This window comes from Arvicola amphibius, chromosome 15, assembly GCF_903992535.2.
Source record: "Arvicola amphibius chromosome 15, mArvAmp1.2, whole genome shotgun sequence".
NCBI classification, from domain to species: Eukaryota; Metazoa; Chordata; class Mammalia; order Rodentia; family Cricetidae; genus Arvicola; species Arvicola amphibius.
This window is the reverse complement of record NC_052061.1, coordinates 49,307,495-49,331,536: the sequence shown is the minus strand read 5'-3', so window position 1 is coordinate 49,331,536 and position 24,042 is coordinate 49,307,495. Positions and strand designations below refer to the sequence as shown.

General features: G+C 50.3%; 1 protein-coding gene and 1 pseudogene across 2 annotated transcripts; one reads left to right on the top strand and one right to left on the bottom strand.

Annotated features, from left to right (window-relative positions):
* Positions 1–225: 225 nt before the first annotated feature.
* Positions 226–22,218, bottom strand: Def8 (differentially expressed in FDCP 8 homolog). 2 transcript variants are annotated; one of them, XM_038313266.1, is made up of 13 exons: positions 22,144–22,218; positions 19,177–19,377; positions 17,143–17,276; positions 15,591–15,688; positions 11,871–12,020; positions 10,116–10,257; positions 8,644–8,808; positions 7,640–7,767; positions 7,301–7,414; positions 5,830–5,910; positions 4,677–4,817; positions 3,169–3,278; positions 226–2,020 (listed from the first exon to the last, which is right to left on the bottom strand). In XM_038313266.1, exons 2-13 carry the CDS (start codon positions 19,182–19,184, stop codon positions 1,918–1,920), a joined length of 1,374 nt encoding a protein of 457 aa, XP_038169194.1. In that variant the 5' UTR covers positions 19,185–19,377; positions 22,144–22,218; the 3' UTR covers positions 226–1,917. The 2 variants fall into 2 exon arrangements, with proteins under 2 accessions (XP_038169194.1, XP_038169195.1); XM_038313267.1 differs by having other exon boundaries at positions 19,177–19,332; positions 22,144–22,215.
* On the top strand, positions 21,890–24,042 carry LOC119801751 (annotated as a pseudogene).

Here is a 24,042-nt window from a genome sequence, read left to right as displayed (position 1 = left end):
AACTCATAGACCACGCTGGCCTTGGACTCAGAGATCTGACTGCCTCTGCCTCCTGAGTGCTCAAATTAAAGGTGTTCACCACTACCACCACCTGGATGCGAAGACTCTTCTTATCAAGCTGTTGGCTCATAGAAGGATCCCCAAATGATTCTATGAAAATCTACATTGGGGTGTATTTTAAGAGGGGGCCCACCACTTTGCTCAACAAGCACCAGACTAGTAACATTTTCTTTAGACACTATGATTTATAGCTGGGAACACGTGACGCTGATTACACAGGAGGCTCAGGAAGGGCCAATAGCCACAGGACAGAAATGTGATACAACGGTGAGAAACACAAAGATTCGGGGTATAGGAAAATGGCATTTGGTTTTAAGACCCTCTTTGACAGCAAAGAGGAAGCAGGGCAGGGACCTGCTGCTGACCCATGTTGCACTCAAAGGCTTCCTTTACTCTTCCACCCTGAGGTAGGTCACCTCCACTTCCCCCACTTTCCAGATGGGAAAATTGAAACAGAAAAGATAGCAAGAGTAAAGCTACCTGACGGTACAGAGGAGCAAGGAGGAGGTGGCGGTATGTCCGTCCACGCCTCAAACAAGCCAGTAAACTAAGCTTCATCTTGCGAGTTGAGGCGTCCCTTCTTGTGCCTCATTAGAAGTGAGGGAAATCCCAGTTGTGACACTCCCTGGCCTCTGCCCGCCGCCTGTGTCTGTCAACAGCAATTCACAGGCAAGGAGCAAAGGGGCAGATGTAAGCAGTTCCTGCTTCCCAAGGAAGGACAGAAGCCGTATTCTGAGATCCCCTGACTCCACACATCTTCAGCCATAGGATTTACGGGGTGTCTGCCTAGAGGTGGAATGTGCCTCACCGGAAGGTTATAGGTGTCCACCCTCAAAGCCTAGACTTTCCTGCTCGGCCATCGACCTTCTGCTTCTGTCTTTCTTCAGCAAAGATTCGTAGCTCTTGGCCTCAGGCTCCTGAATCATCACTCAGTAACTGGTCATCTTAAGCAGAGCACTGCAGCAACAGAACAGACTTCTGTGGGAAAATTTGGTCCCCCAAATGCCAAACAGGCCAACAGTAACTGACCAGCTAACCTGACCTTGAACCTGTTTCGGGGACATAGCCCCACCTATGTAACTTGAGGCTGAGATATCTCCCTTAAGTGAGTCCCCAAATGCCCAGCTCAGAGCACCAGGATAACGTGGACTAGGCTATGGCAGGAGCAGGTGTATCTGCCAAGAAAAACTCCACAGATCCCTTCCCTCCCTATTGTACAAAAAGGGCAGGGAAACACACAGGACCAACCGACTAAGGAGGAGGAAGATGACTCTCAGGATGCTGAGACAGTCCATGGGACACCATTGTGAACAGCCCCAGCCAGAGAAAACCTGAAGCCCTAGGAAACAAGGTGCTAAGAGGGATAGGAGCCTCTAAGTAGAACCTAAATTATCTACAGCAGAGATAAAAATTCTGTCAGAAGGCCTCCTCTGGGCTCACTGGTCAGGCCCCTAGAGTGTCTGACCAGTTGTCAGGGCGGTAGACAGGAGTAGGGCCTTCTCTAAGGACCAGGGGGACTGGTTGTAAAGGACTGGAGGGCTCTTTGTCATAGGAGAGTGACTCCACCCTTTCCTGGGGAGTCACACCCAGGCTCCCCTAACTAGGGAGTCCTACAGTGGGGCAGAAGCATCATTCTGACCCCTGGTAGCAGCATACCCAATAAACAGCCAGGGACAGAACTCCAAATCTCAGCAAGCACCCAGGGAATGGCAGTCCTGGTGGCTACCAGTCACTTCCTTCTGGCCCAGAAGAGAACGTCTTGGGGGGTCTCCACAGTAGAATGAAAACCTGGATGGCAATGCCAGCAGGGTGACAGCCAGAAGGGAAGATATGGTGCCTGGTGTCTCCTCCAATGTTCTAGGCATCCACATCCAGACCAGGTTCCTGGAAAAGTGATTGCTTCCTCAAGTTGAGCCGGGCACACTTGGGGCACGTGGTTGAGTTGTCGTAATAGCAGTCCCTGAGGTTAGAAAGATAGGCTGGATTCTGCACGGAAAATGTTACGCCCTAGGCTAGCTCTCAGTATCTTCCTGCAAACTGGCAATCAAGCTCAGAGATGCTCACAACCATAGAGCAGAAGCAGAATCTCCATCCAAGCATGAATTCCCACAAAGCCTGGTACGTAGGTGCTGGCCTCTACTAAAGAGTCAGGCTTCTCGCAATCATACCAGCTCTAAGCTTTTTTTAATTTGTGTGTTTGTACCTGAACACGTGAAGGTGGGCACACACACACCACGGGACACCCACGATACACCGGTGGAAGATAGGAACAACTTGCGGGAGGCGGTTCTTCCACCATGCAGGTTTCAGGGATCAAAATCAAGTAAGCAGGCTGGCAGACAGCTCCTTTACCTACTGAGCCATCTTCTCAGTCCTCTGAGCTCTTTCTTATTCGGCCAACACCATCATTTATCAACACTAACGCAGCGTCTACCCGTGATTCCCAAACTGTGTGTCAGAGAACAATAGGGCTCGGCAGACTCCTCTGTTAGTTTCAGGCATGAAGGGTAGCACAGGTTTGGGCCCACCTGGCCTGTACTGATCCAGAAACAGTAACTCTACCATAGGCACAGAACAAAGCAGTGAATGGACCCTGTGAGCCAGCCAGGGCCAGGAAGGCTCTAGAGGCTAGTGTGGGATATTTTAAGGAGCAGTGGCCCAGTACAAGTGTTCATTCCTGATGGAACTTTTTTCCCCCTTGTGACAAGGTCTCATGTAGCCCAAATTGACATCAAACTTGCTGTGTAGCTTAGGATGACTGAACTTGGATGCTCCTGCTAGTGCCTCCCAAGTGCTAAGATTACAGGCATGCACTACCATGCCCAGCTCTGTTCTGCACCAGAAATCAAGCCTAAGGTTTCATGCAGGCTAGGCTACATTCCTAAGCCCTTAATGGAACTTTTAATGTGGACATGGACATCAGGGCCTAATTCCCGCAAAGAGCTCTGAAACCAGACAGCAAAAGCCCAAACGTGTGCCTCCTTTCTCCTGGGCAGCAGCGTGAGGTTCCACAAGACCAGCTGCAGCCAAGGGCAAGGGAAGGCATTCTGCTTACAAGCGGGGAGGAGCCTGAGTACCTAGCCAGAGTGAGTCGCGGGCCACACCCACCTATGGAAGACAGCGGAACAGTCGGTGCACACAGATGTATGGCTGTCAAAGGGGAACAGCACGTCGCCTTCTTTGCAGAGTTCGCACACAAACCCCTTGGCTTGGCACCGCTGTTGGAAAAAGAATCAGGATTAATGGCTGGCAAGTAAATGCCAATTCAGGCCAGGAATACACTGGCCAATCCAGACCCTGAGGACTGGTGGACGGGACTGCTGAGAGTCTCCTCTAGATAGGGTCACCATCACAGAGGGCACGGGGAGAAGAGTCTCCTCTAGATAGGGCCATGATCACAGAGGGCACGGGGAGAAGAGTCTCCTCTAGATAGGGTCACCATCACAGAGGGCACGGGGAGAAGAGTCTCCTCTAGATAGGGCCACCATCACAGAGGGCACGGGGAGAAGAGTCTCCTCTAGATAGGGTCACCATCACAGAGGGCACGGGGAGAAGAGTCTCCTCTAGATAGGGCCACCATCACAGAGGGCACGGGGAGAAGAGTCTCCTCTAGATAGGGCCACCATCACAGAGGGCACGGGGAGAAGAGTCTCCTCTAGATAGGGCCACCATCACAGAGGGCACGGGGAAAAGAGTCTCCTCTAGATAGGGCCACCATCACAGAGGGCACCGGGAGAAGAGTCTCCTCTAGATAGGGTCACCATCACAGAGGGCACGGGGAGAAGAGTCTCCTCTAGATAGGGTCACCATCACAGAGGGCACGGGGAGAAGAGTCTCCTCTAGATAGGGTCACCATCACAGAGGGCACGGGGAGAAGAGTCTCCTCTAGATAGGGTCACCATCACAGAGGGCACGGGGAGAAGAGTCTCCTCTAGATAGGGCCACCATCACAGAGGGCACGGGGAGAAGAGTCTCCTCTAGATAGGGTCACCATCACAGAGGGCACGGGGAGAAGAGTCTCCTCTAGATAGGGCCACCATCACAGAGGGCACGGGGAGAAGAGTCTCCTCTAGATAGGGCCACCATCACAGAGGGCACGGGGAGAAGAGTCTCCTCTAGATAGGGCCACCATCACAGAGGGCACGGGGAGAAGAGTCTCCTCTAGATAGGGCCACCATCACAGAGGGCACGGGGAGAAGAGTCTCTTCTAGATAGGGTCACCATCACAGAGGGCATGGGGAGAAGAGTCTCCTCTAGATAGGGCCACCATCACAGAGGGCACGGGGAGAAGAGTCTCCTCTAGATAGGGCCACCATCACAGAGGGCACGGGGAGAAGAGTCTCCTCTAGATAGGGTCACCATCACAGAGGGCACGGGGAGAAGAGTCTCCTCTAGATAGGGCCACCATCACAGAGGGCACGGGGAGAAGAGTCTCCTCTAGATAGGGTCACCATCACAGAGGGCACGGGGAGAAGACTCTCCTCTAGATAGGGCCACCATCACAGAGGGCACGGGGAGAAGACTCTCCTCTAGATAGGGCCATGATCACAGAGGGCACGGGGAGAAAAGTCTCCTCTAGATAGGGCCACCATCACAGAGGGCACAGGGAGACCCACCTCACAGTCCAGCTTGATGTGCTTGGCAAAGAGCGTGTGGATCTCCGTGAGGGAGCAGCTGAGGCGGCCCATGTGCACCTCCAAGAGGTCCTGGATAGAATACATCTCATCGTTCTCCACAAAATGCTGCCGGTCCTGGAGCTGTCGAGACCCAGCAGGTGTGACCCCAAATGCAGAGAAAGGGTTCCCCACTCCCCACCCATGGCCCAGAGTTCTTGTGGAAACCTGCAAGTTTCATAGGGCGTCTGTATAGGAACCTCAAGAGCCCGGAGAAGCCAAATGGTAGCTATGGCCACGGCAACATTTCCTGATCAATGCCCCATTTCACACATTGATAACATCCCTCCAGCCACAACAGCTGCTCAGTGCACCTCACCTTTGACCATAGCTTCCCCCTGCTATCCGGTCCTGGTCTCTGTTTAACACCTTCCAGCTCACCCCACCCCTTGCTCTACTTGCTTCTATGTACAGGGCTCACATCCTGACACACTGCCTATTTCCCTTGCCTTCCTGACCCGTTGGCCATTCCCCAAGGGCCTGTTTGCTGACTGCTCTCATAATTATTTTTTTTTGGGGGGGGGGGTGGTTTCGAGACAGGGTTTCTCTGTGTAATAGCCCTAGCTGTCTTGGAACTTGCTGACTATTCCCATAATTTATAACAGTGTCTAAGATTACTTATTGAGCAACGCAGTGAGTCTTTTTTTAAATTTTATTTAACTTTATTTTAGGTGCATGAAGGTATCAGATCCCCTGGAACCGGAGTTACAGACAGTTGTGAGCTGCCATGTGGGTGCTGGGAAGTGAACCCAGGTCCTCTGGGAGAACAGCCAGTGCTCTTAACCACTAAAGCCATCTCTCCAGCCCCAGTATGCGAGGCTTAAAACTTTTGTTCAATCTGCCTGCTAAGGTGAAAGCCACCTCCGTGAAGGCTAAACACAAGGATTGCTTATCTTGGCTTCCCCAGCTGAGATCATCAGAGAACACTGCTGTGTGTAGGATATTTGACAGTTTATTATAGATGACCTTCCCAGAATAAAAAGCTCGGGAGACTTCTGGAAGCCTAACACATCTATCTACTCTGCTCTCTGAAGAGCCCGAGCAGGAAGACTCCTGTCACCCTGGCTCTCCGAGACTTGCCCCTTAGCAACCTGACCTGCAGCAGCAGCCGCGCCTCCATGGCCTCCTTGCAGGTGATGAAGTACGGCTTCATGAGCAGGATGTCCTGACGCAGCTTCTGCAGGCACAGACAACAGTGGACAGCTCAGCCATGGCGCACGGGTGGCGCACAGGTGGCACACAGGCGGCACCGTGGCTGTTTCTGTAAGGCTAAGAGCTGGTTTTGTGCTGGCTTCATAGGGACCATGCTCACAAGTCTGCTTCTCCTTATACTGTGGGCAAGGGCAGTAGCGACTGGAGTAGGTGCCCTCAAATTCCACAAGATGGTCCTACATTTGAGTGGGTATCCAACCTCAAGGGCAAATCACATTTTCTGGGCTACACAGGATCTTGAGGTCTGTTAAACACGCCTCTTGAGATCTCCCATTCAGGTCACTTTGCCCAGTCCCACAGACAAGCGGTGAGCCCCCCGCTGCCTCAGGACAGCGCTAAGTCATATCCAACAGAGTGGGCCAAAATCCTAGACCGATGCCTTGACCACTCTCCTTGCTCTGCCTCAGACCCCTCCCCTAAAACATGGAATCGAAGTCCTTTCTACTACCTTGCCCACGTCGTCAGCCCCTGCCTGCCCTACAGCACCTCATAACCTCTGCCCCGACTCTTGTGGCCACCAGTGGCTAAAGCCACACAGAGCTGCTGAAAATGTCTAGTTTTCACTTGGACTGCTATAAGTATAGGGTACACACTAGAATTCAAGGTTAGAGTACACAAAAAAAGGAGAATAAAATATCTTGACAAGTTTGTATGTTGACTGCATATTATAATATTTTGGTTCTATTTGGCAGAATAGACTTTTAGACAGGCGTAGAAGCATCAACCTGCTGCATACCCACACTTGGAGGTAGAGACAGGAGGGTCAGGGTTCAAGAGCAGCCTTAGCTACATATAGCTATATATCAAATTCAGGGTCAGCCTGAGCTACATGTTCTACCATGCCAGATGTATACAATGCAGTGCTTCCTGCATCTAAGCTAGCAATTCTAACAAAGGAACTACATTTCCAGCCAGGTAGGTAAATAGGTAGACAGATAATAGATGATTGATTAGTAGATAAATAAGTAGACATGCTAGATGGTTGATTGGTACGTAAATAGGTAGACAGGTGATAGATGGTTGATTGATAAACGGATAGAATTAAAATTCTCTTTCTCTCTCCCTCTCCCCCCTCCACACACTTTCTGATAGGTTCTCTGACTACCAAGCGCAGGCCGATCTCACACTAATGATCCTTCTACCCACGTCCCCAATGCTAACATCACAGGGATGAGCCACCACCCTAGGTTCTGCTTTTCCTAAGAGATTATTAGCGAATTTAACATTGTCTCTATGGTTGTAATACTTTCGATTCAGCAGATAGACAAGGAGCCTGCGAAAGCAGGACACCTCCTCTGCTCAGAACCTCCCATCCCGACAAGCCCACCCCGACCCTAACAGAGGCCCAGCCTCACCCGGATCTCCACCAGCTCTTCCACGTAGTTAAACAGCAGAGGGTTAATCTCCCGGAGCCGGAGCACCGGCCGAGACACCATCAGTGCCAGGTAGCGCATGCTGCAGCGGGACACCTGCAGGGGTAGCTGAGTGAGCGGCTTGCAGAGCTAGGGCTGGTGGGGCAAAAACGTGCCCACCCTCTCACTGCTCTCCCTCCCCACCGTCGGAACAACCACATCTCCAGAGCCCAACCTTGCGTGAGACTCTCCCTCCCCACCCTCAAAGCCACCTCATCTCCAGAGCCCAATGCGGGATTCTCCCTCCCCACCCTCAAAGCCACTCCATCTCCAGAGCCCAACCTTGCGCGGCTCGAAGTCCCAGTTGTGCACTACTCGCGCGGGGATGACGGCCAGGTCGTTCCAGTGGCAGTGGCTGCAGTAGTACTGGCCGGTGTAGTCACACTGCCGGGCCTCACTAGGCACACCTCCTGTGGGGGCCAGGTGGTTACAAGGTCAGGGTAGCTATTAGGGATTAAGGTCTGCCTTCCCTGCCCAAGGACTCAGACCCTGGTCCATGCTCCCTCACCAAGGCTGCAGTAAAGAGTAAGCAGAGTTGGGGTTCCCTGCCCAGCAGACTCAGCTTACTCATTCCCACCCAGGAGGCCCTCAGCCACCCCAGTGTCTCAGCACCCTGTCTACTCATCAGCAAAATGAGACAACACAATAGTAAGACAGAAGGAACCTCTGCAGGGAGCCCACAAGCTCATAGTAGTTAATATTTCCATCTCTAGAATGTGATTGTTGTATTTTTTTCATTTTCTTTTGCACAGTTGGGAGACTTATATAAACCAAGAGCCTTATATATGCTAAGCAAGCATTCTTTTTTCTTATTTATTTATTATGTATATAGTATTCTGTCTGTGTATGCCTGCAGATCAGAAGAGAGCACCAGATCCCATTACAGATGGTTGTGAGCCATCTCTTCAGCCCATAAGCAAGCATTCTTATACTGAACCATATCCCCAGTGCTGTGTCATTTGTTTTCCCCTAGTCCTTGCCTTTGTGGGCTCTCTGTGACAGTGGGAACACAAAGGCACTGTAGTCAGAGATCAGAGATCGGCCCTGGAGAGACCTGGACAAGTCATGAAACAGCTAGAAACCATCTGTTCCTATGGACCTGAAGGGATGCCAGTAACTTCCCTTCGTGACATCCCCAAAACAAGGCGCCTGGACAGTGCTGGCCCCAGGCCCTCACTCAGCTGCTGTGGTACAGCGTCTCACACACCAACTGGGTGCCCCTCCTGGATCATCATCTCTGCCACTGTTCTTCCCCAGCTTGGACGAGGACCCCATCTTTCACTCACGCAGGGAGATGGGAGCACGGCACTCGGCACAGCGGTAGTCCTGGCTGTCCAGCCCCATCTCGGGGCAGATGTTCAGCTCATACTCAGCCTGGTGACTAACCTTGGAGCTGACACAGGGTTTGGAGATGAGGTTCAGGCACTTGCTGTGACAGCGGTAATAACACCCTGCAGCAGGAAAACACCCATATCTCTCAAAAGTCGTGGTGTGGATCATCACAGCCTAGAATGGCCTTCAGTTGGACTGCTCTGCACACACACCCAGATCCCTCCACCGTCCTCATCAATCCAAGACTTTCTCCTTGCACTACTGAGTGGCTCAACCTTTCAAAGATCCTCACGTCTCTGGACCCCAAGCTTTGTCTTGTATTCATGACTCATACATCTAGAGATAATCCACCAATAGCATCCATCAGACCCCAGCTATCCAATGAAGTTTCCTCTCTTACATCTCAACTGTCTTCTCTCATCTCCCATCTCAGATTTCAGTGGCTCTATCCTTCTGGGGTTGAGACTACCACATGAGTCATCCTGACTTAGTTCTGGAACCACAGTACCCAACCTTCGCCAGAGACAACCCTCTCTTCCTTCCAGCTCAACTCATCAACCAGAATCTAAGTATTCAACACCCACGTACAGTCCTCACTGCACACGCAGCAATGCCCTTAGTCCCCTCCGATTGCACTTTTAATACACCTCCCCTTAGACATGGTACTTATCCTCACAGGTAAGTAACACACATCAACCACAGGGCCTTTGCACAGGCGATTCCCCCATACCTCATCCTTCCTCCTTAGATAATACTCCTGGCTTGTGTCCTGACCTCCAAATGCTTGCTTAAATTGTCCTATGAGTCTTTTCATTCTACCAAAAATAGTACCCACTGTACCCCCCGTAAGTATTATTCCATTGTCCTTTACAGCACTGTCTGACATGCCAGGCCACTTCCTAATCTGGTTTCTCATACAGAGCAGTCCCATCATTCTGCAATATTCCCTTTGTACTATTCAACATGGTAACCACCAGCCTTGCCTGGCTACCAAGCATTCCTAAAGTAGATAACAAAACTAATCTACTACATATTCAACTCAGGTGAATTTAAATTTCAAAAACCGCCTCTGGCCGGGGCGGCGGTGGCGCACGCCTTTAATCCCAGCACTCAGGAGGCAGAGGCAGGCGGATCTCTGTGAGTTCGAGGCCAGCCTGGTCTACAAGAGCTATTTCCAGAACAGGCTCCAAAGCTACAGAGAAACCCTGTCTCGAAAAACCAAAAAAAATAAATAAATAAATAAATAAAAAACCGCCTCTGATTCCTGTCACTACACAAGACAGCTCAGACCAGAATCAAGATCTCCTCTGCTTCTCTTATCTCCGGGACACAGTGATGCTTGACCCTCTGTACATTCCTGACAATTGGAAGTAAGCCATGTCCGGGAGCAGAGCTTATATAGGAGTGGGTCTTGGTCTTGGCCCACCTGTACAGGTGTACCAGGTCTGAATGAGGCCCCAGATGATGGTATTGCACTTATCACAGGTTTGCTTGACGCTCTTGCTCTTCTCCTTGTAGAAGCGGTGCTCTAGGAGAACCCGGATATTGGGTTCTTCCTCATTGGGATCCTGTAAGGGAAAAGCAATGGAAAGGTCATGGGTGAGCTAAGCTGTAGCTCCTTCCCTTCGCTCAGGAACCTCAGCAAATGCCTTCCAGGAACTGCTTGTAGCAGAGAGCTTGAGTTTCTGCCCAAACTCATGTTCCCCTTCTCTCTTTAGCAACAGAACAGAACAGGTAGCTAGGTACCAACCCTCAAGAACACACACTATGGGCCTAGGCCTGGAGGAATGGCTCAGCAGTTAAGAGCAATGGCTACTATTCCAGAGGACCCAAGTTCAATTCCCAGCAACCACATGGTAGCTCACAATCATCTGTAATGAGATCTGGTGTACAGGCATATATGCAGGCAGAACATTATATGCATAATAAATTCCTTTTTTTTAAGAACACAATTTTTCCCAGCCTCTTTACATCCAGGTGCTGTACAGACCCAAGGGCCTAGGGCTCTAATATTTCTGGCTGTTGCCTGGACCAACCGAGTGGTCTTTCATGAGGAAAACTACATGTGTATCTCATTAAACTTCTGTATCTTGGGATATGCTTACTACCATATATCCTTACCTAGTTCCCAATAGATATTCTACCTTAAACTCCCAGAGTTTCAGAGTCTGTACAGGGGACACAATGACAGCCAAGCCAAAAATCCCACACTTGGGACTACAATCTGGACTTCTGTGGGCTGGACTCTATGATACACTGTTGCCTCCTGACCACAACCTGGACTTCTGTGGGCTGGACTCTATGATACACTGTTACCTCCTGACCACAACCTGGACTTCTGTGGGCTGGACTCTATGATACACTGTTGCCTCCTGACCACAACCTGGACTTCTGTGGGCTGGACTCTATGATACACTGTTGCCTCCTGACTACAAGCTGGACTTCTGTGGGCTGGACTCTGTGATACACTGTTGCCTCCTGACCACAACCTGGACTTCTGTGGGCTGGACTCTATGATACACTGTTGCCTCCTGACTACAAGCTGGACTTCTGTGGGCTGGACTCTATGATACACTGTTGCCTCCTGTCCACACTTTCAGGTTATCATCCCCAGAGGTTGTCAACACACTTGCTTCAGTGGGTGGTCACAAAACTAACCAGTAGCTGTGATGGTTTCAGGAACAAGTACATAATCCAGGACTAGTCAATTACTGTGAATGTTCCCTAAACTTGTAACCCAGGCCTGGCCAATCAGTCATGACTGACCTCCTGCCCACACAGAGAAAGGTAAACTTGTGGAAAGACAGGTTATCGGTTGCTGAGGTCATCTCTGCCTCCCTGAAGGTGGATTCAAAACAAAGTAGATCAAAAGAGTCAAAAGAGTACAGGGTTCCTGACATTATCAGAAGCCTCCCCAGCCCAAAACGGTTAACAAAACAATCTTTCTTCCTTTTGCTCCAAGCACCTTAGGATTGGGTTCCTGTCCCTCGCAATCAGAGGGACTGTCTATCAGGGAAGTAACCAGCCTCCATTTTCATCCTGCTTTTCCTTCCTACCTCAGCCTTTCAGAGAACAGAGAAGACTCAACCCCTGTAAGGAGCCATGGGCACCCCGTCCTCCTGCCTCCCGCAGTTCCAGCCACGCCACAGGCTCCTCTGAGGTAGAGCAGGTCCGCACCCACCTTCAGCTCCTGCAGCTTCAGCCGGAGGTGGATCAGCCTCACCACAGCATCTTTTTGCTTCTCTGACTGCTCCGGCAGCTCCAGAATCACCTGCTTGCACTCTTCAATGGCCTGCCGCAGCTGCTGGACATCAGAGGCCAGGAAAAGACCCTGCCCAGATTGGAAGGCTACAGTCAGATGACCACAGTCAGATGACCACCTAGAAGTTCCTCCCCACGGAAGGTAAGCTGTCCTCAGGAGCAGTCAGGCACATAGCAGACCTCAGCTCGCTCAGCCAGGTGAAGGCTCGCTCAAGGCCCAGGAGAGTTAAGAATCTACTCACAGTCAGGGGGTGGTGGCACACGCCTTTAATTCCAGCACTTGAGCGGCAGAGACAGGAGGATCTCTGTGAGTTCGAGGCCAGCCTGGTCTACAAGTGCTAGTTCCAGGATAGGCTCCAAAACTACAGAGAAACCTTGTCTCAAAAAACCATGAAAAAAAAGAAGAATCTACTCATGCTCCCTGCTTCTAGCTGGACCAATCTACCTGCAGCTGGGGCTGTGGCTCAGTTGATAAAATGCTATGCCTAGCATACATAAGGTCCTGGGTTCAGTCTCCTGCACCAAATAAACCTTACTTGAGCCGGGCGGTGGTGCGCATGCCTTTAATCTCAGCACTCGGGAGGCAGACACAGGCAGATCTCTGTGAGTTCGAGGCCAGCCTGGTCTACAGGCTCCAAAGCTACAGAGAAACACTGTCTCAAAAAACCAAAAAAAAAAAAAAAAACCTTACCTGTGTAATCCAAACACTCAGGAGGTGGAGGTAAGGATTAAATACAATAAATTGGAGGTCAGACAGGGCTAGAGACTTGTCTCAAAAATAGGAAGAAGATGGGGAAAAAAGGGGTTAAAAGTCATCTTTAGTTACATAGCAATTACATAACAAGTTTGAGACCAACCTGGACTGCTTGAGAACCTGTTATAAAGACAGAACAAGGGGCTGGGGAGATGACCCTCAGTTAAGTGCTTGTATGAGGATCTGAGCTGGGATCCCCAGCACACAGATAATACGCTGAGTATGGTAGGCCTAGTGCTGGAAGGAAGATGATCCCAGTGGTCAGCTGGTCTTGCTGAGTAAGCTTCAGGCTCAGGGACAGACTCTGATAAATGAATAGGGTGGAGTAGGTGAGGCAGGGGCCAGTCTGATCTACATAGTGAGTTCCAGCCCAGTCAGGACTGCATAGTGAGACCCTATCTCAAATAAATAAGGTGAAGGGCAATAGAAGACACCTACTGACAGCTGCCTCTACACACGTGTGTCACGTACTCATGTACCGACATGTACATCAAACACACAATTAAGAATTTTTTTTTTTTTTGGTTTTGCGACAGGGTTTCTTTGCAGTTTTTTGGAGAAGAAAATATTTAAAAAAAAAAAAAAAATGTCAGGCCCGGTGGCGCAGGCCTTTAATCCAGCACTTGAGGCAGCACTCGGGTGGATCTCTGAATTCCAAGCAGGCCTGGTCTACAGAGCCAGTTCCAGGACAGCTAAAGGACAGAGAAACCTTGTCTGCAGGGAGTGTTGCTCTGTAGTAGAGTGCTTATCTAACCTGCCAGAGGCTCCCAACGTAGACGCTTACGTCACGCTTCCTCTTTAGAAATCTAATCCAATAGCTTTTTTAGTCAGGCTGTTTCACTTCTTTCTTTCTTTCTTTCTTTTTTTTTTTTTGTTTGTTTTGTTTTGTTTTTGTTTTTCAAGACAGGGTTTCTCTCCGTAGCTTTGGAGCCTGTCCTGGAACTCTCTCTGTAGATCAGGCTGGCCTCAAATTCACAGAGATCCACCTGCCTCTGCTTCCCGAATGCTGAGATTTAAGGAGTGCTCCACCACCTCCGGGAGCTGCTTCACTTCTAAAAAGAAAGCTGAGAAAACCAGGAAGAGGCCTCTGACTTAAGGGCTAAGAAGCAAGTGAAAGAAGCAGCCTAAAGTAGCTCACCCCAGTCTCGGCACTCCTGTGTGCTTTCTCACACACTGACCCAGAAGCTCAGAGCCTCACGAAGGCCCAGCCCTAGAATGCTGTTTCCAGGTTCAGATCTCAGAGCCGGTGTGTGAGGGGGTGGGGGTGTCAGCTGACTCTGCCCTCAAGAGGTTCGGTCCTCCTTCCACACAGTGGGCTTTCGAAAGACCCAGACAGAAAGACAGCGGTGCCCTTCCTTCCGCAATGGAGCTTACTTTGTGGCTAAAAGGAACTGTGAGGCATGCTCTCAAAACCACTCTGGGCTTGGCTAACCATGTGAGAGGCTGAGGCAGGAGGATAAAAAAAAAACTCAAGACCTGCTTGGACTACAAGCAAGTTTTAGGCTAGCCTTAGAAGCTTAGGTAGAATTAATTTCAAAATGAAAAGTTAAAAATGGGAGACTGAGGGCTCAGAAGGTAAGAACACTTGCTCCTAGCTGGTGTGGTGGTGGTGACAGCAGCACACACCTTTAATCCCAGCGCACAGGAGGCAGAGGCAGGCGGTTCTCTGAGTTCAAGGCCAGCCTGGTCTAGAGTGTGCCCCCAGAACAGCCAGGGATACACAGAGAAATGCTGCCTTGAAAAACCTAGAGGGGGAAAAAGCACTAGTTCCTCCTGCAGAGATCCTGAATTCAGTTCCCAGTACCCACTGAGGGGTTCACAGCTGTCTATAATTCAGCTCCAAGGTATCCAATTCCCTCTCTCTGGCTCCACAGGCACACAAGTGGTGTACATACATAATATGCAGCCATTCACATATACACACAAAACAAAAATAAATAAATTATTTTTTTGGTTTTTTTTGAGACAAGTTTTCTCTGTAGCTTTGGAGCCTGTACTGGAACTAGCTCTTGTAGACCAGATCGGCCTTGAACTCACAGAGAGATCCACGTGCCTGTGCCTCTGCCTCCCAAGAGCTGGGATTAAAGGCGTGTGCCATCACCACCAGGCTAAATAAATCCTTTTTAAAAGAGGGGTTTGAGGCTGGGGATACAGCTCAGTTGGAGAGCTCTTGCCTAGCATGCATGAGGCTCTGAGTCTAATCCCTAGTGTGTACAGACACACGCATAAAAATTACATACACACAAGGCACGCGTAGTGGCACACACCTTTGATCCCAGCACTCAGGAGGCAGAGGCAGGTGCATCTCTGTGAGTTCATGGCCAGCCTGGTCTACACAGCGAGTTCTAGGACAGCCAGAGCTACATAGTAAGACCCGGTCTCAGAAAAAAAAATTATATTCACATATGTAGTATATGTATACATCTGCATGAGCAAAGCTTAAAGGTCACATAAATAAATAAATGAAAACTCCCAGGTATGGTGGCACATAACCCTATTCCTAGCACTCAGGAGTCAGAGGCAGGTGGATCTCTGTGAGTTCAGGGCCAGTCTGGTTTACATTGTAAACCAGCCAAAGAAATACGGTGAGACCCTGTCTCTAAATAAATATAAACAAACAAACAAATAAATACAAAAGAGGAGCCCCACTGCCCTTCCCCAAACTGTCTCTAGACCCTCAGATTCTGAAGATGAGGGCCAGGGGCCATGTGTGTTTCATATTCGAAACCCAGGAGCCTTGGCTGACTTGGGAGCCATTGCGCCCAACAGTAGCAGCTAGCTAGGAAGGAAGCTGCACCGCTGCTCAAGAGAGTGTCTGGACCATTAGCACTTAGAAGTGCCCCATGAGGCTAACACCTAAGTAAGGGTCTAGACTCCAAACCTTACCACAGGGCGGGAAAAGTGGTCTTCAGACAGGCCAAGATCCATCACGCGCTCAGAGTAGCGGAACTCAGGCTCCCCAGCGGGCAACTCAGGCAGAGTCTCTGCAGTGAGAGGGCATGAAAGAAAGGTGGTAAACGGTCCGCCTGCCACCTCTTTCTCCTCATTACCCACGGACGTGGCTGGGCTGGATAGAACTGAGGCAGAGTGTAATGGTCTGCTCTGTCCCTTTAAGAAACAAGCCACGCCCACTCCCTCCAGGTCCACTGAGGCAAGCTAAACTCTCCCTCTCCTCCCTCCCTCTCCCTCGCCAGAGGCAGCTTTTGTCTCTCCCCCCCTTTCCCCCCACTTCTCCCCTTCCCCTCTCTCTGATTTTTTTCTCTGTCTCCTCTTCTCCCCTTCCCCCTCCATAACCCACTAAATATATATCCAACCTCACTCTGGCATCATGGTGTGTCTGTCCACCTATCTCTAGCCCACTGTCTGGCTCCCTGCCAGGGACCCACCCGGAGCGTGGTCTCGTGGCGTGCCCAATGGAGGCCTCTCACCCACCACGCGGCTCCCTGCTTGGGACTCCCTGCCCCTGGTGACCCACTGCAGCCACTTGGGGAACTGTGCCGTCCCTGCCTGGGAAAGGCAGCTCTCGGACCCGCTGCCTGCTGCCACTTCAGGGACCTGCGGCGTGGTCTCAGGACCATCTGCCCACTGCAGCCACTTTGGGGATCTGCAGCATTTTACATTTTACCTAAGCCATAACACAGAGGTGTTGGGGTGCCCACAGAAAGGGGGGAGTGGGAACCACTTAGCTGTCTGTTTCTGTCTGGTTGGCGTTTGTAAAGGACTCTGTCTCACTGTGGAGACCAGAAAGCACTAATCAAAATTACAAGTGAAGTTTCTGATCCCCTAGTAGGAAGTCTGACCTTGTGAACCAAGACTGGGTATCTCAGAGAGATCTACAAGATAGCATTATGGTGCCATTCCAAACTGGGTGTGGCCATACAATGCCTGCGATCCCAGCAGCTGAGAAGCTGGAACAGAGTCACCAGTTTCAGGTCAGCCTTGGCTATAGAGACCTGGTCTCTCAATAAACAAATGAATAATCCCAATTTCTAAGGCAGACGCTTCCTGTGTGACTGACAAGACATTACCAACCAACTGCCTACATCACAAAATTCATGAAGTCCTGTGTGAACTTCAGGCCATCCTGACAACTGCTCTGGTCCCAACACTCTACTATTTTATCCAAAATGACTGCCCTCGTCCCTTTCTGACCCCAAGGAGGTGAGGGTCTATCTACAGACATTCCACCCACTGGACTCTTCTCCCGAGACCTTAGCTCTGAGTTTGCTCAAGTGTTCACTAAGAACATACAGTGTAAGGACCGGGGACTTGACGGTGATTCTCCAGACTCAGATCCCTGCCGTCTAGAGAGTGTTTATTCTGGTAAGGAAGACAAAGGAGAACCTCAGAGCAGGTGGGAAGGGCCACATGCAGAGGGAGTGGTAGGGCTGGTCTAAGGTGTCAGGCCTCACAGCCCTCACCTTGCACTAGGGCTCACCTTCAGAACTGACTTCTTGGGCCTTCCCACTGGGTTCCTGTTCATGTTGCCTTGGTCCAAGCGGCTTGTTGAAAGGGTTGAGGTGGGCCTGCCGGAACCGAGCCAACTTCTCATCATATTCCATAGCATCCCACCTGCAGGGCCCAGCAGGGCTGAGATGAGTGTCCAGGCGCGCCATGACCCATCCCTCTTCTCCAGTGCCCTCTCTCCCATCCCAGAGGCTGGGGGATAGTGCAGGGCAACTCCACAAAGCAGCCTCAATCCTTATCCTCCCCACAGGCCGCCTCCGCTCCTCTAGCCAGACTCTGCAGATGGTGTTCTCTCAGAAGAACCCCCAGTGATGAGGGCTGACCCAGGGTACAGGCTTATTCCAGCGTGCCAGATGCAAAGTCTAGAATCCGAGGCCCTGCTCCTCCTATGCAGGGGCTCCTTTGGCCCCAGATGCTGGAGGGCTCTAGCCCCAGAACTACTCAGTAGGCTCTTTGCTAGGCCTCAAATGGCAAATTTCTCATGTGTCCCCAATCCAGCCAGGCCCTTGCTACTAGCCTGTTCCTAGGAGAGTCACCTCTAGGAACTGGATCTTCCTTCCTGTCCCCTTACTTGGGGTGTTCCATATAAAACAGAGACCCAAGAATATCAGCTAGAGTGTTCACCAGTGAATTCTCTGAAGTCAAGGCCCATCCTTGTCCTGTTGGAGGAGTGATCTAGGCACTCTTCCCTGGTCCCAGCAATGCATCTAGGTTCCAGTATAGGCTTGTACCTCTTGGGCCTGTGCTCCAGTCCTGCCTCAGAACCACATGGTCTGAGTTATTCTTATAGCTTCCCGCCCTGGGATCCCACATAGCAGGAAAGTGTTTAGCTTCCCACTTGTCTGAAGTCAAGATCACTAGGCTCTTTCCCCTCCCTAGAGTTCAGCCTACACTGGAACACACAGCTGGTGGCTCCTGGCAAAAAGGGAGGGGCTGTATCCAAATAAAACAGAAGCAGCCGGAATGCAGTTCTCCACTTATCTAGTTAGGCCTCAATCCCTAGCTTCTCTCAGCCTGTTTCCTCACCCAGAGGTGGGTCACTGCAGGTGAAATTAGTTCACAGGCACTCAGCACAACAGGCATGGGTGTCGCTCACCTTTAATCCCAGCACTCGGGAGGCAGAGGCAGGCGGGTCTCTGTGAGTTCAGGCCAGACTGGTCTACAAGAGCTAGCTCCAGGACAGGCTCCAAAGCCACAGAGAAACCCTGCCTTGGAAAAAAAACAAAAAACAAAACTTGTGACTCTTTCCCTGCTCTTCCACTTGGAGGAGAAAGTGCAAGAGTGGCTGGCCCTGCTCGGTCCTCACTGTGGAGTGGGAACCTGTACTGATGACCTCTCAGCACCTGCAGGGGCCCTCTCCAGAGCCGCCTTTGCCTCTGTCCAGGGAGGAGGCCAGAGCGATAAGAACTATCAGCTGCCAACAGAAGGCCTAAGGCAGTGGTTCTCAACCTATGGGTCTTGGCCCCTTGACGGTGGTGGGGTTGAATGACCCTTTCACAGGGGTCACATATCAGATATCCTGCATATCAGATATTTACATTATGGTTCATACAGTGACAAAATTATAGCTATGAAGTAGCAACAAAAATAATTTTATGGCCGGGCGGTGGTGGCGCACGCCTTTAATCCCAGCACTCGGGAGGCAGAGGCAGGCGGATCTCTGTGAGTTCGAGACCAGCCTGGTCTACAAGAGCTAGTTCCAGGACAGGCTCCAAAGCCACAGAGAAACCCTGTCTCGAAAAACCAAAAAAAAAAAAAATAAAAATAAATAATTTTATGGTTTGGGGGTCACCACAACCATGAGGAACTGTATTCAAGGGCCAAAACGTTAGGAAGATTGAGAACCACTGGCCTACGGGGACGCAGGTGCCCTGGGCTGATAACTTTGAGTAAGTCACACAGTGTGCTACAGTCACGGGTCCCCAACTAATGCCCAGCACCTCCCGAGAATCCTAAGGAATAGCCAGAGTGCAGGAGAGATTCAGCTACCCCCGCGTTCACTCACCCTTTCATCCTGAGTGAGGAGTCGTCATTGTGACATGATTTCCCAGTCTTCCCTGCACCTAGGCATGGTAATACGACTATGTTCTGATCAATAGGACATGAGCAGAATGATCACTCGGGACTTCTCAGAACTGTTCTTCCGCCCTTCCTCCTCCGTCTGGAATGCAGATGTAATGGATGAAGCTGGCACAAGCACCTTGAGCTATGACAGAAGCCGCAAATGAGGACTGCCAAGTAACACGACCTAAAGCAATTCCATCTAGCTTAGAACTGCTCACCAGCCGCTTTCAGCCAAGTAAGGCAGAAACAAACCTGTTTAGATCACTGCTATCGGAAGGGAGAGTTCTTGGTCCTTGTAGCCAAAACGGAGTCTAATAGATGGCCCCATTCCCCTCATATGGCTAAGATGAACAGCCTCGATGTGGATGCTAGCTCTGCCAGCCCCACAGCCTTTCTCTGCTCCCAATGTCTCATGTCTCAAAAGAGGAATTATAATAGTACCACGCAGGGTTAGGCAGTAAATAGGGACAATCACGGGGGAAAGAGACAGACTCGCTGCCCTCAATCTGTACAGCCTGCTATTCACTCAGCTCCTCCCCTCTTGTTAGCACTCTGTAGATGCACCCAATGCCCATCCTCTTACTGCAAGAGAAAACTCCACCAGGCATGGAAAGGACAGGAGCCCTCTAAGGACAAACTGGCCGTCTATCTCCATCTTACACGGGAAAATCCCCTTCAACAACGAGAAAGACATTTCTTTAAAAATGAGAAACCCTGTCTCAAAAAACAAAACACTAAAACAAATCTATGTATACATATTGGGCAGGGCACAGTGACACGTGCCTTTAATTCCAGGCAGAGGCAGGAAGATGTCTGAGTTCAAGGCCAGCATGAGCTTCACGTCCAGTTCCAGGCTAACCAAGGCTACACAGTGAGACTGTCTCACAATAAAATAAAATAAATTATATTCTTAGGAAGTGGAGGCAGATGGATCTCTATGAGTTCAAGGCCAGCCTGTATTACATAACAAGTTGCAGGTGAGCCAAAGAAACATGGTGCGGCCCTGTTTTAAAAAGAAGTCTCATGACTAACAAACCCTATATCCCGCCACCAAAAAAACAAACAAAAATAATAAAATGCCTTCATTTTTCTCTGCTGGCAGCATAAGCTTTCTCTCAAACTCTCCCCTTTGGAATTGAAACATCTGCCTAACAGTTCACATATAGGCTGGTTCATTTCTGTAACCACTAAAACAACCTCCATAGGGTCTAGTAGGAAGATTGTTATAACAATTAAATTCATTAATAAAAAAGTCCCAAGTCAGATTGCAGTGGCACACACCTTTAATTTCAGTACTCTGGAAGCAGAGGCAGGCAGATCTCTGTGAGTTCAAGGCCAGTGTGGCCTACAAAGTGAGTCCCAGGGCAGCTAGAGCTGTTACACAGAGAAACACTGTTTTGAAAAAAAAAAAAAGAAAAAAAGAAGAAGAAGAAGAAGAAGAAGAAGAAGAAGAAGAAGAAGAAGAAGAAGAAGAAGAAGAAGAAGAAGAATCAATATATGGCCCTAATCTCTTGACTGGAAGTTGGGGAGTAGTCCAAGGTAAGGAGGAAGGATGAGGGTATAGTTTGGTAATACCAGAAATGGGAGTTGCAGCTGAGCAGTACTGACATTCTGAGGTCAGCCCAATCTAAAAGGAGCTGGGGGGGGGGGGGGGGGAGGGTGCAGGAGCCACTCCCAGAAGCCTTCCCTGGAAACCTCCTGATATTTTAGAATACAGTCAGAGAGGCAAAAAGACCTTGGCAAGAATACTTGTCAGCAACTCTCCTCTGGGCGACTTTCCCCAAGAAAAAGGTTCCCTTACCCATTTCTGACTGGCACTGCCACCACCTGATCTGGAACAAAAGCAGGGGATGAATTAAGCAACGGAGTCATTTGACCTGTCTGCCTAGTTTGTCTGGAACCAGTTTGGAGAATCATATTGCCCAGACAACTGAGAACAAAGAGACAACATCCCAGCATTGGCTGCTGGAAGCAACAGCTGGCTTTGAGTATGACACCATCTCCTATTTCCCCACCCATTTCACAGAGTTCTGTACCCAGAATTCATGGTTCGCCTCAAGAAAGGGAAAAACACAAAACAAAACTCTATTCCATCAAGTCCCTGCAGAGCCCTCTCCTAAAGCTGATAATAACAGTTGAAACCCTGGGAGGAAAGATCGAGGGTCTATGGACGCATCAGAAGTACTAGGCAGAAATTTAGGGCGTGTTTCTGATACCAAGAGCCGGCGTCCCATGTGTTACCGTGGGTTCAGCCACAAGAAAATTGCGAGTACAAGGACCATAGAAGGTCCTGGGAAGGGACAAGGTAGATCCTATCTGATCCTGTCTGTAACAAGGATGGACGAGAAATACGGGCCAATCGGAGCCAGGGTTAACCATTCTCAACTACCCAAGCAGATGCAGCGAAGCCACCCCAGAAGCGCACCTCACACGTCTACCCATCAAAAAATGAATTCATTCTGAGGATGCTCCTGTCCTCACTGGGGCAGCTCTGTATGACATTCCTCACCTATTTCATGGCTGTGAAACCGAAAGCTCAGAAAAGCCCAATATCGCAAGAGGGCAAACAGTCCTGTGGTGCTTGGCTCCGGAGCCCCACACACAGCCTCTGACGGCCTCCTGGGGGCTGAAGGGGCGGGGGTCCCCATCAGTGGATGCTAAGCTCTGCCCCACGTAATGCGGGGACCAATGAGGTCACCAAGGCCTTGCTCACAGCGGAGAGCCAGCAGGCGGCAGCCTGGAGCTGGACTCCTAGCTTGAGGCCTCTGCCAGTTCTGCGCCCTGGGTGCGCGCGACAGAAACCGGGTCCTGGATTCCGGCAAGTGGTGATCGCGTGACGAGATCTGTACCCTCGCCTGCTTCCCCACAAGACCCACCAGTCGCCTGCGGAGCCCACTCCGCCGCTTACCTGGCTGCCGCTACATTGTACCGGACCGGCTGGCTACACTGTACTCCGTTGCGGCTGCTACACTGTACCGGCTCCGCCGCCCGCTGCTGCCGCCTCCGGCCAGGAGGTTCATGACACCGGTTGTGCCTCTGGATCATTTGATGTGCCTCCAAGATACTGTCTTGGGGGCTATGAGGTGCTTTTCTCACTTCTGGAAAAATTTCATCCCCTGGTAATTGCGTTCAAGCGAATGGCTCCGCAGTGGCAACCCCTCAACGTTCCCACAACTCCAACAATGACATTCAACTGTCTCCAGGACACCACCGTGTAGACACTTAACACCTCTCTTTGATAGAACCACACACACACACACACACAGACACACACACACCCTCTTTGATAGCAGGTGAATCATTCCCACTGAATGCATCCTAGTGCATTCCTAATCATGTTCTCCAGATGCTTTGTCAGGCCTGACTTCCACCAATGCCCACTCCATGGTAACTACCACAGCCGTGGCAACCTCACTGTCCTCAGCTTCCCCCAAGTCTCAGCTCGGCATCTAGAAGTGTCCTGGAGAAGTCGGCCTCAGACTCCACCTCTCAGCTCTCTCACTAGCTTCTCTCTTCAGCCCTAACAAGCCAGGTCCACACTTAGGGCCCTCTCCTGCTCAACCTCTATGAGACACTCTTTCCTAACGACAGCCCAATGTCTCCCCTTCATCCGCGGTTGTCAGCAGAGGACTCTGAAAGGCACGGTCCTTTTCCTACTCATCACTGTCTGATATTCCCTCCCCCCTTACATTTGTACTTATTGTCTGGTACTCATCCCCAAAGCTAAGAGCTAAAGGCAAGCATTTTGTATGCTTTCTTCAGTGCTGGAAGCCTAGACCAGTGCTTGGACCCAACGGTGCTAGTCACACAGGCCCAGGAACAATTGAATCCCCAGATGAGGGTGGTCTGAGTGGAAATGGTCTCCTTAGCAGGTGGAGTACTCCTTAGCCAGTTAGTAACAGTTGCTGATATGAACCAGTGTCTATAATAGCGGTGGAACCTGTCCCTCACCTTCAAGGAGAGTCAGGGATGAACCCAGTTCTGCCTATTTCTCAATTACCAATTTCCTTTGATTCAACAGCATTTTTATTGAGCACCAACTATATGTCATGCTCTGGCAAAACCCAGAAAATAATACAGAGAAGACTTGATGAGGTTTCAGCACCCAAATACCAGACAGACAGGTAAAAGAGATACATCAATCAGGTGTGTGTTGAGCATTAAGAAGGACACAGCACCTACGATTGGAGAGGGAGGCTTGATGTTTGGCTTAAGATTTAAAGACTGGTGCTAGTGATCCCCCGGAAGTTCTGGTACTTCTTCTGAGTACTCAACACCAACATCGATGGGCAGCAAAAAATTGTCTTGGGGGTGTGGGTGGAGGGGAGGGGAGGGAAGGGGGAGGAGGAGGGGAGGAGATGGCAATTTTTAATAAAAAATAGATAAACTGGAAAAAAAAGAAAAATCAATAACGCAATAAGAAAAAAAATTGTCTTGGCCATCACTGCCATCAGGATGTGGAGCAGAGATGTGCTCATGTGGTGTTAAGGAAAGTGGACACTGACCTCACCAAGAGGGCGGGAGAGCTCACGGAGGACGAGTTGGAGCATGTGATCACCCTCATTCAGAACCCACAACAGTACAAGATCCCAGACTCATTCTTGAACAGACAGAAGGATGTGAAGGACAGAAAGTACAGCCAGGTTCTGGCCAAAGGTCTAGACAACAAGCTACATGAAGACCTGGAGCGACTGAAGGTGAGAGTCCACAGGGTGCGGGGCCACTTTTGGGGCCTTCGTGTCTGAGGTCAGCACACCAACATCACTGGCCACTGGGGCATACTGTGGGTGTGTTCAAGAAGAAATGA

What these genes read in the sequence shown, in the direction of transcription:
- Def8 (XM_038313266.1), bottom strand. An exon ending in CCAAGAAGTCAGTTCTGAAG is followed by an intron (nt 15,689 to 17,142) that starts GTGAGCCCTAGT and finishes CTCTCACTGCAG; the next exon opens with AGACTCTGCCTGAGTTGCCC. An exon ending in GACCTGGTACACCTGTACAG is followed by an intron (nt 8,809 to 10,115) that starts GTGGGCCAAGAC and finishes TTCCTGCTGCAG; the next exon opens with GGTGTTATTACCGCTGTCAC.